This window comes from Acipenser ruthenus, chromosome 9, assembly GCF_902713425.1.
Source record: "Acipenser ruthenus chromosome 9, fAciRut3.2 maternal haplotype, whole genome shotgun sequence".
Classification (NCBI taxonomy): Eukaryota; Metazoa; Chordata; class Actinopteri; order Acipenseriformes; family Acipenseridae; genus Acipenser; species Acipenser ruthenus.
Window position 1 is genome coordinate 52,292,443 of NC_081197.1, and position 12,276 is coordinate 52,304,718.

Consider the following 12,276-nt stretch of genomic DNA (forward strand, 5'->3'; position numbering starts at 1 on the left):
CTCTCAGTTTTGATTTCAGTTTTTTCTGTTATGCAAGAAATCCTTTCCCTTCCACCACATATGCTGGATGCTTTTAAATGAAGACAATAAATGATCACACTGATCATCTAAGTCCATGAGAGACTGTGCTGTCGCTTCAAAGAGACACAAATAGAAGCGATAATGAATCATTTGTTATGTCATTTACATTATTTTACATGAAAAAATGATTTGTGCCCTTCACAATGCATGTGTGTGTATACTGTATGTGTTTTAATTTTTTTGTATTTTAAAAGACTATTTATCTATATGTTCAATTATATGATTGATTTTGTAAATCATTCAGTACTACAGTCTCCTGAATTTGAGTGCATGTACTGTTAAACCAAAGCATTTGTAAAGACAGCGTCATAACTGCAGGTGTCTTATAATACATATGTATGTGTAATACTGTGTTCAGTATGTGTTGCACACAAATTACAAATATCTTTATACTTACACATTTAAAACAACGATTTGCTGCACTGCAAAATGTTGTATTGCCTTTTACTAATTATTGTGATTAGTTTTAATTCTCGTTGGTCGTATCAACTTATCAGTGGGAAAAATAGTGTATTAAAAATACTTGCACTGGGGAAAGCATATATTATTGAATTGAGGGCTACAACCCGAGAGAGCATTATTTTGTAAACTGTATGGTGTTCATAAGCACTGGGAACTGGTCCATATGTATTGTATGGGAGTTTTGTGTTTACTGCTACATACCTTAAAAAGCATGTGTAATGTGGGTAATGGTAATGCACAAGATGATTTCAGAAGAGATGGTAAATGCTGGGATTTTTATTGGAAGAAAAAGAAAAGGTTACTTAAAGTGTTCAGTTTCCTGCGATCCAATTTTATTAGGATTTACTCTGATTTGTGCTGGGAATCCCTAGGGAAATACATAGTTTGATTAATGTAATCCTGGGCTGGGATCTGCCACATGCCCCACTCCCAAGAGAACAGGCTTGTTTGACAAACAAAAACACAGCACAAACTATTGCAGTTTGCACCCAGCTTTTCAGCACAATGGATACCTTTTAGCTAACTAGGTACCCACCAATTTACCTTAATGGGTACAGCAGCAGTCTTAAAAAAAAGTGTTTACTCTCATTGGCACACAATGCATAACAATTCAACATGTCCTTAGTATATCAAGCAACATTTCTATCTATTTTGTAGATTTGTAATGTCACTAAAGCAGTTTTTTATACAGTCACAAATTGCATGCATTCAAGTCATGAAGGTAAGTACACAGATTGTATGCATTAAAAAGCACTGTTTTTTGTTCTTTCATAATTGTACATCTGCAAAGAGAAAAATAAAAAATAAATCAGTTAAACGCTGGTTGGTTGGTTGGCCTATTATTCTTACACTGGCTGTTACAAAAAGTGACTAGAAACACTGATACATTGCTTGAGCATTCTGTAACCATAATTTACTTAACCTATATTTACAATAAATAACATAACTGAACAAACCTGAAAAACAGCCTTAGATCTATTAATATTCTGCTTTACATTGTGCAAGGTTTGATATAAACAAAACTGTGCTAAACAAACAGACCACACACAGAAACAGTTTTGGATTATTTTAAGACTACTTTGCGCATGTTATTATATCATATTATATGTTATTATATTGCTTATTACTTTGCCTCATTCCAAAACAGCACAATAAAGGAACAAAACTTTATCATGACAGAACCTTTCTATTAAGCTGCCCTGAGGAAGGACAGCATGTTGTATGGTTGGCAGGTGGGGCCTTAAGTTTTCACATAATTATTCCCTTTCATATATTTTACATAATATATTTTTCTTGAAAATTGTATATAGCCATAAAAATGACTGGGAAAACATAATAATATGACTTTGTATTAATGGCATTGGTTGTATCAGCAGGTGACATGCAGGTGAGAAAATTCAACGCAATGTGAGTTGCTTTATATAAATATGCAGTATTTCGAAGTCCATCATTCCTAGTATAGTTTTTATTACATTTGACAGATTCATTGGAAAGACATTATGAAATGTACATTGATTCTCCATAAAGTAGCATGAAATCAATAATGGGCAAAAGGCATGTTCCTAAGTAAAGCGTCATAATTTTAGAAGCTGAAAATGTATGTAAACCATTTTCATGTAGATCAACAACCTTAAGGCAAAATGTGGGACATGTGCATGTTTATACAAAATGCCAAAACTTGTGATGTGAATGACCTACTGTAGCCTACAGTGTCTTACACAAGACACGTTTAGAGTTCAAATGTCAAAATAATCTCTGAATTACCCAAAAGACAACTGCATGCTACAGTAAAACAGTTACTATTAATATATACTAGCAAGCACTAGAAGCTAGCTAAGAATTAAATAAAATGCACAGCCTACTTTTCCCAAATAATAAACATATTATTCCTATTCTTTATTTGTTTATTTATCAAATAGAACTTTGGCATATAATTTATGATGCAGTATTTGCTTTTAATTACATATAAGCCAAACTATAGTCTTTTAATTACATGGATATATTATCCCTAAAGAGTGCAAAGTTGTAAGCTGCTCTAAATGAATTTCAGCGGGCAGTGACAGATATAAGGTTATTACCATGTTTACTGTTTTGCATATGGTTTGGCCAAGTGAATAAAGTCATTTATGCATTCTTTAAGTGTAATTACAACTCATGGGCTAGTAATTAAATTACATTTTAATAACATATTTCCTTTATCAGCCATTTCACTTGATTGATTTCATTTTTACTTATACTAAACTAAACCATAATCATAACAGAAAGCATCAGGATTTCAAAATGCAAATATAAGAATGCTGTTGTTATGTGTGTCTTCATTAAATACGAAAAGGCTTGCACTTCTTTTAATGCTCTGATTGTTTATGGCATCAGTATACTATTTTAATAATTGAATTGGCAAATTAGATATATTGGCAGTTCGACTTATAATGCCAATCCAGAAAAATACATAGTACTGCATGTATTATAATGTTAAAGCTCCAGAACCAAATATTCAGCATCTCATTTAACAGTTTGAAGACCAGCCTAAAGCACCCAATGACGTCACATGATGTTACTGTGTCATCATTTCAGCTTTTAATGACAACAAAATAATGTACTTTGATGACCACATAAAGTAAACCAGGGAGATCCACCTAACATTGCATGTGTTACTATATTATTATTATTTATTTCTTAGCAGACGCCCTTTTCCAGGGCGAGTTACAATTGTTACAAGATATCACATTATTTTTTACATACAATTACCCATTTATACAGTTGGGTTTTTACTGGAACAATCTAGGTAAAGTACCTTGCTCAAGGGTACAGCAGCAGTGTCCCCTACCAGGGATTGAACCCACGACCCTCCGGTCAAGAGTCCAAAGCCCTAACCACTACTCCACACTGCTGCCTTTGTTAGCCTATATTAAATATTATATCACTACATATATTAATTATTTCATGCCCCACAGATAGAAATGCACTATAAGTGTACTATAGCTTAACTATATTATATGTATATGACTTAGGCAACAGATAAGCAAAAAAGGTGATTAATGCATTTCCTAAACCTACAAACCTCTTAAGATGATTATATTTCCTTTATTCTTTGAATGTTGCACTGATATACCCCAAGCATTAAAATGATTTAATTAACAATTTGCGTAGATTAGGACAGTCCATGAAGCCTATATCATATTTGATTAAGTCAAAGATATTGGTGGGACAAGATATTATGGATGAACTACACTTAAAAGCCTCTGGCTATCAGGGAAAAAAGTTTGCGTTTTGAAGGACAATTAACTTTCTCCTCATATGACAGGGGTATCGTCATCATACAATTAGCTGTGGCATGAATATTTTATTTGTGTTGTTTTATCAAGCTTTATCTAAACCTTTTTCTCGCATGTTAAACTTCAAGAGGCTTAACCATGTTGACTTTTAATAGAAAGGTAAAAAATGGTCTAAGTATACATTATATCTAAATGCATTAAATATTCTGCATTTAGATATGATGAAGTATTGCTTTTAGGTAAGTTATGAAAAAATGTGATATAATATATATATAATGCAATGAAATACTAGTCTACAGTAACTTTTTTGAGACAAACAAATTGAAACTTCTTTGTTGCAATGTAAACATTCTGGCCCATTTGATAAAAAAGAATGTAGCTTGGAAACACTGGTGACAAGCACCTGTATACAGTCTTGTAACGTTGAGAGCGGACTGGTTTATAAACTATTGAAATACAATAAAAATAAAACTATAAACAAAAACATACATTATCCTACATATAGATTGTAGTACTTGTGGGTGAACATTTAAATAAATGTACCACTGGATTACATATTCTGCTTTTTCTACTTTTGTTACATTAATTTAAAACGGCATGAATGTGTTTATATACATCGTAGCCTACTATATTTTATTACAAATAATTTCATATACACAAATAAGTAAATACATAAATAAAAAGTGAGGGGGAGGGGGGTGCACTGAAGACTTATTCAAGTTTAAATATGCGGCAATATAAATTAAATATGCGGTAACAATAATAAAGGTAAGGTTTCTAAAGGTTTTAAACATTATTAAAGTGTTTTGATGCATGCATTGTGTATGCACTAACGTATAATAGTAATTAGGTGAACATGGTATATAATTATGTTTGGTACAACGAAACGGATTTTTAAATAAAACTACAAGCTAGCGTTCATGAAACCCGGATCCCGCCTTAAACAGTACTATATAATAAAGTATTGTTATTTAACTTATAAAAAAGTAAGATAATGCGGGCCATCTTCACCACAAAGCATTTAGTCCATTGCTGGACACCAGTGTGCTTTTCTAAAAATGAAAACAAAATGTTGACGTTGCAATATTTCAAATAAATACCTCAAGAGCTCGGCACGTGCACTTCAGTTGTTTCTTGCTGGTTATGCAACATTCACAGTTTGTTTATGGTTTCAGAACCACTTGAAAGACAAATACAGTTTTCAAAAACAATGCTTACATTTTAAACTTTTGTAAAAGATTGATTCTTTTTTCTCTAAGACAATAAGAAATATAGGTCTATACAATCCAATTCAACGTTGCATTCGAAAATCACTGTGACTTGTCTATAACGGTTTTTTTGTAAACCTGGATGTTTTCAATAATCCTTTAAATCCATACGTATTAATATGTTTCCAGTGTTATGGAACCTTGTGCGACTTAATATATTATGTTATTTTTTAAATATCGTGTTGATTTGTTATATTTATAGGTATACGTTTGGTATGTTTTTTAATTTAATTTATTTTTTAAAAAATTTATTTAATCATACCAACTACAAGACACATTTGCTTTCAATAACTCTGTCGAGCATTTCATACTCACCAAATTCTGAGAGCGAGACAGCGCGACCCCTGCTGGTTAAAGATTTTATCATCTTGCAAGAAACTAAAGTAAGATTATACAACAAATTAAGGGAAAATAAAATAACAACGACCAATAAAAATTTGTTTACGTGCGCAATTCTAAATATCTGTGGTAAAATAATAACTGAAGAAAGAAACAAAGAAAGAAACTACTTTTAGTTCGGACAGTAGTTGATTTGGCTTCCGCAGAGCTCTTGGCTAAACCAGAAGCCCTTTTATCTAACGCCCAGTGCACAAACATATAGCTTAATGTGACCAGTGTTCCTCCTTTTATCCCTTTCACTATGGCAACCAAAATGCTGTGCTCAGAAATGTTCTCGATCAAGGAAACAAATGATCTTCAGGGGCAGCTCTATATCGCATCTGTTCCAATGGGGGCACATAAAGTTAACCCGTGAGAAAACAGAAAAACTGAAAGCCCAAAAGAACTACAAAGAGACCGATTCCGTATGAAAACGAAATAGTCCTTTCAGAATGGTACTGCGTTGTTAAGTTATAAATATTGTGTACCGGTTAGAATAAGTTGTATATGTGCATTTTGTTAATGGCATTGTGTATCTATAACTCAATGGTATGCATACAAGCAACACTGTACACATGAATCATTCCCCTTCAAACATACACATACACATACATAGTCTACATGTATACAAACATGCAAAATCACAGAAATAAAAACATAAACTGGATCTACTTTGTTATGTTGGTACGTTGGCTCAAAATATAATATTTACATTATAAATGCCTGCTTTTGGGCAATAAACGTCACTGAAAAACTTAAATGTATTTAAAATATAGGCGAGCGAGACAAAAATGAAAACAAAGTGAGCTCTGGTTAGTAATTCTCACGTCCCCAAATCCTTTGAGAATAAACCGAAGGTGTGTCCTGGTTAGTTTTGATTGATTATGTTCTTGCAGGCAGACTTTCACTGGAGAGCTGTTATGCTTAACCGTTTGTTACGTATTTAAGACGTTTGTGAGACTCAAAATAATAGTCCACAATTTTTACATTGAGAAAGAAAGACATCTTCCTGCCCTAAATATAATTATTTGCATTATTTGTATAATGCGTTGCAGTTGGTGCATTATCATCATATTGGTTTTTATTATTTTAAATACGTGTGCATTGAAATGCGTTTTTTTTTTTTTAAATAGAATTATAATAAACCTCCTTATGATAGCCAAGGAAACTACGGCAGCGCATTGGTTCTATATATTTGCTTTTATAATCACCTAAACAATGTTGTACATAAATATAAAATATCATCAGACTATCCTGGTATCCCTGGCGTTCAACAGTTTTGCCTTTTTGACTCACCATCGGCCATCCCGTTTTAAAAACACCACTCCGCGACAAGCGAAAGGTAAACACAGAAAGAATCACTTACCGTCAAAAATTCTAAGAAACACAGCAAATAAAACAGTTGTGGTTTCTAATTTTGATAAATTAATGGGAGACTTGTTTTTCTCCTCTCCAACGAAACGATTCTTCCTAACACTTCCCTTTACACTGACTCAACTGAGCCCGGCTCTCCACTAGTCTATTATTTTCACTAAAATATATGAAAATTTATGCAAATGAAAATCAGCACTAACTGTTCTCTTATAGTTAGGGATTTTTTTTTTTCATACACAACCACTGAATTCCACAGCCGGAACTGGGAAACAAACACAACATAAATTAGAAGAAAAAAAAACTTCAAAACAAGTATATTTTGTTTTTGTTATTACTTTTGACTGTTTTGGAAGAAAAGTGCCTTCTTTGCGGCAGCGCTCCACGTTTCATCAGGCCACATGAGACGCCTTTTGAAAGCGTGCACTGTGAAATGCATAGCAGTAATTTAGACAAAATCCTCACTGTATATTAATGAAAGACGGCCCCATGGCACCGTTCCTACCCTACCCATTCAATGTAAACAAAACCACGAGACACTCGGTTTTTGAACTTGATCCAAGCAAAATCTGCCGAGAAGGGAAACATGGGGTTCTGGCACCGACTATTCAAACGCCTGCACCTGGATATCTCCGTTTTTAGTCAATTAAATCTGTGTTAAGATCCTCTATAAAGAATTTTAAAAAAAAACTCTTTTGGGGGCCGTTTTGAAAGAATAAAATTGCTAGGTGCTGAGTTTGGTTACCAAACCTCTCTAGATATATGTATCATTGATTTTTAACTTATACCCGTGTCGAGAATGGCATACCATGCAAACAAAAGCGGGATCACGTCCCAAACAAGTTCTGTGTCTGTGTTAGTCTGCACAGCACGCAAATGCAGTTCAGTAACCGTGGTCTGCTGTAACTGTGTTACAGTTTTGTTTTGAACTACAAGGTGACAGCCTGCTTGCTGCATGTGCAACTCCGATAAAAATTATTTTATTATGTACTTGTGTGTATTCGTTTTAAAGGGGTTATTTATTTGTAAATTCCCCAAGGAATGCGAAATTTGCCCATGTTTTGGTTACTACTTTCTCTTTTTTCGTGGTTCACTGGGGTTGCCAGTGCAGCATTTCCGCTTGGAAGCATCTCTCAAACCACTGCATTCGAATTTAACCCTTTTAAGCCCATTACCCTGTAATATGCATGATTAACATCATTTTTAAAAAAATGACACCGCCTAAACGTTTAAACAAGTTTTTGCAAAAGTTTTAACAGTGCTAATATGTTAATAGTGATGAAAATAATTCACCTAATATAAGCACACAAATACTGAAAATGTACGTAACACCTATACCTTTAATGAAACCAACAAGCAATTAATGCAAAGAATGAAAGCTAAATGCTACAATTGTTTACACTGAGCTGTTAATTGTATTTAATTAAGGTCTGCAATACAGTATAACGAGTTTTAGATTTAATAGGTGCATGCCATACAGTAAACATAAAGAAAACTTTAACACAAATTATGTATTAGCCACTGATATAAACACATTAGCATGCTAAAGTTCAAAAAATAGAAAAGGTCACCTAAAAGTCATGTTTTTTTTTAACAAAACTAGAGCAGTTTTTTTTTTTATTCATACAGCCTTCAAAACGAATTATGCTTTGGCAAAGGTTATATTTTAGCGTCTGCAGTTCACTAAGAGTTAAAGGGACTGTGGCCAGATTTCCCAATGTCCTCCGACTTTTTTTTTTTTTGTGCCTAAATTAAAAAGCAGCCAATCGGAACGGCCGGAAGGGGGGCCGCGCGCCTGGAGCCAGGATTTCAAGACCTGTCAATCGCACAGCAGGTATCCAATCAACGGGAGTCTCGCACTCGACTTCCTTGTATTTAGAGAAAAGATGTGGACTGTGTGCGCGCGCTTGGCAAAGGGTAAACATTCGAGAGTCCATGCGCTCTGAGGGAGGGACAGAGAAAGAACTGTCAGAGAGAGAGAGAGAGAAAGAGAGAGAGAAAGAGAGACAGAGAGAAGAGAGAGAGAGAGTGCAACCATCACACTACTGTATACAGGGGCACTACTTCTACTGGAGTTAGCGGTTTGCAGGTTTAAATTCTACATCAAAACAGAACAAAGACACAGCGGCTACTGCAATAAAAGAACCAAAAAAAGGGGAACAACTCCACATCTACCTTACAAAATAAGCAAGGAGAATTTATCAACCTCTTCAATTACCCCCTCCCTGCAAACAAGGAACTTAAAAAAGGATTTCATTTTTTTTTAATTTTTTTTATTTTATTTTTGCATAAAGGAAAGTGCAAAGAGCTTCTGCAACTTTCATCACGCTAGAAGTTTGGAACGGACAAAACTTATATATATATATATATATAAACAAATCTTTTTTTTTTTTTTTTTTTTTTTTTTTTTTTACAAAAAGGCTCCAGAAGTCTGTTTTTACAGCTGAATTAAAATAAAGATCAAGAGTGGATTTTTACTTTTATTGTTTTTTTGTTTTTTTTACATATATATGTGTGTGTGTGTGTGTATCGAGAGAGAGAGAGAGATGGAGAGAGAGTGAGAGAGAGAGAGAGCTCATCCTGGTGTTATAACCCAGAAGCCTGCCGGGGACTTTAAATGGTAGACTAATTTATATGAAAGAGAACAGTCTGTACCTATCCGAAAGAAACGTTGCATAAAGAAGAGGGGAATAATCAACGGACAATTAACACAGGGTTAAAGGAATGGCCACTGCGGCTTCCAACCCTTACCTGCCAAACAATAGCATCCATACTTCAGGCTCAATTGTGCACTCCGACTCGGGAGGCGGTGGTATGCAACCTGGCAGTGCTGCTGTTACTTCGGTTTCTGTCGGGTACAGAGGGGATCCAACAGCTAAGATGGTTCAGAGCGACTTCATGCAGGGAGCCATGGCGGCGAGCAACGGGGGCCATATGTTGAGCCATGCCCATCAGTGGGTAACATCCTTGCCCCATGCCGCCGCTGCAGCCGCAGTAGCAGCGGCTGAAGCCGGATCGCCTTGGTCATCCAGCCCCGTGGGGATGACTGGAAGCCCCCAGCATCAGCAGCAGCAAGATATCAAAAACAATTCGGGCAGAGACGATCTGCACGCGGGAACTGCACTGCATCTCAGGCCCCCTCATCTTGGTCCACACCAGGGTCACCCAGGGGCTTGGGGGGCAACGACAGCGGCACACATCCCGTCTATAGCCGGGGGACAGCAGCAACAGTCTCTGATATACTCCCAGCCCGGAGGATTCACGGTGAACGGTATGCTGAGTCCACCGGGGAGCCAAAGCTTGGTGCACCCCGGTTTAGTACGAGGGGACACACCGGAGCTAGATCATGGAAGTCACCACCACCACCACCATCATCAGCATCAGCACCACCAGCAACATCACGGCGGAGTGAACAGCCACGATCCACACTCCGATGAGGACACACCGACCTCAGATGACTTGGAGCAGTTTGCTAAACAGTTTAAGCAAAGGCGAATCAAGCTGGGCTTCACGCAGGCAGACGTTGGCTTGGCTCTGGGTACCCTCTATGGCAACGTCTTCTCCCAAACCACCATATGCAGGTTTGAGGCGCTCCAACTGAGCTTCAAAAACATGTGCAAGCTCAAGCCTTTGCTAAACAAATGGCTCGAAGAAGCAGACTCCACTACCGGGAGTCCGACCAGCATTGACAAGATCGCAGCCCAGGGCAGAAAGAGAAAGAAGCGCACCTCCATCGAAGTCAGCGTTAAGGGGGCGTTGGAGAGCCACTTCTTGAAGTGTCCAAAACCTTCGGCTCAGGAGATTACTTCTCTAGCGGACAGCCTGCAGTTGGAGAAAGAAGTGGTCAGGGTCTGGTTTTGTAATCGGAGACAGAAAGAGAAAAGGATGACACCCCCGGGAGTGCAGCAGACGCCGGACGATGTGTACTCCCAGGTCGGCAATGTGAGTGCAGACACACCGCCCCCTCACCATGGACTGCAAACGAGTGTTCAGTGAGACATATAAAACATACAAAATAAAATAAAATAAAATAAAAAATACAAAACTGTTTTATAGATATTAAACAGATAGGACACAGACTACCAACAAGATAGCAATTGTATACTGTGATTGATAAATAAGACTGCAGATGTGTTTTATATATTTTTTTTTTTTTTTAAAAAACCTCCAAAAAAAACGCATGGATTAACTGCACCAAGGCCTCAAATGTATTAACCTAAAAGGTTCTGTCTGCTCTTTCTTTCAGGGACATTTTTTAGTAGATTACTTAAAAGATGCAAGTTTAACTGGGCCGAATCATCCGAGTGACGAGAGGATGTCAGCTGCTTCAAGTATGTTCCACCAGGTAATTTTGGCGCACTAAACATCACCACGAGATATGAGGTTTAAGACGTGAGAGCTTTCTTTTTTCCCTATTCTTTATTTTTTTTGTTTGAGACAACAAAAGCAGACACAAAACACTATAAAAAACAGACTGTAAACGTTAAGGAAGCAAGCTGGGGAAAAAAAAACAAACGTTGAATTATGTGACAAGGACATAGGAAGAATGCGGATCCGTGAGCTTCAAGCTTGATGTAAGAAGAGGACTGCATGGATAAATAAATACGAATGGGGTTGTTAGCGCGAGAACACTTTGTTAGGCAATTCCCCAAATTCTTTGATCTAAAAGATCGCCTCTTTTGAAGATTATATTGTATTTTATGGACATATCAATGGATTTTTTTAAAAGAAAAAAAAAAAAAGACTGACCATCTGCAGCTGCACTTATCTGAATTTCTTATAAAATCCGTTGCCAAGTTTGACTGAATGGGTGCTGTGGATGTTTATTATTTAATTCTGCCATTTCTAAGCAGTGTTTTTGGTAGGTTTTAATAAGCAGACTTTTCAAAGATGGCAATATAGATTCATTAGATCAGTTGGTGATCTAAAATATTTACTTTATATTTTCATCAAAATGACTTGTTTTCAGATTTTATTCAGAATACCTAATGAACTGTTACAAACGGTAATTTATTTTCCACCAAAATCTTGTGTTACGTGTTTTATATTTTGTTTTGTTATTATTTTTCAAACGAGCACAAATCAAAATGAGCTGAAAATATCGACAGTTGTTAGGTAATAAGGGTATCTTTTGATGTGATAATTTGATTGTAATTTAATTTGAGTAGTGATTCCTTATGAGATGATTGAGAAAATAAATGTGTTAGAATGAAATAATGTGATTGTGTGTGGTGCATATGGTAGCGCAGAAAATATATATTTTCATTACAGCATTCTACTAAAATTATATGATTTGAGATTTTACTGAAATTCTTATTTTAAAAAATATATACACGGAAGCTCTGTGTTTGCCATGCTCTGACATTTGGTATGTTTATTTATTTTTAAAATGTTCTCAGTTAGACCACCTGGTATAATTTATTGATGGATTTACTGATTAT

The 12,276-nt window shown here is 35.9% G+C and overlaps 1 protein-coding gene across 1 annotated transcript; it reads left to right on the forward strand.

The window, feature by feature from the left end:
- Positions 1–8,717: 8,717 nt before the first annotated feature.
- On the forward strand, positions 8,718–12,052 carry LOC117405372 (POU domain, class 3, transcription factor 3-B-like). The gene is made up of 2 exons (XM_034008370.3): positions 8,718–10,777; positions 11,082–12,052. The coding sequence occupies exons 1-2, from the start codon at positions 9,560–9,562 to the stop codon at positions 11,196–11,198; spliced, it is 1,335 nt and encodes a 444-aa protein (XP_033864261.1). The 5' UTR covers positions 8,718–9,559; the 3' UTR covers positions 11,199–12,052.
- The last annotated feature ends 224 nt before the right edge of the window (positions 12,053–12,276 follow it).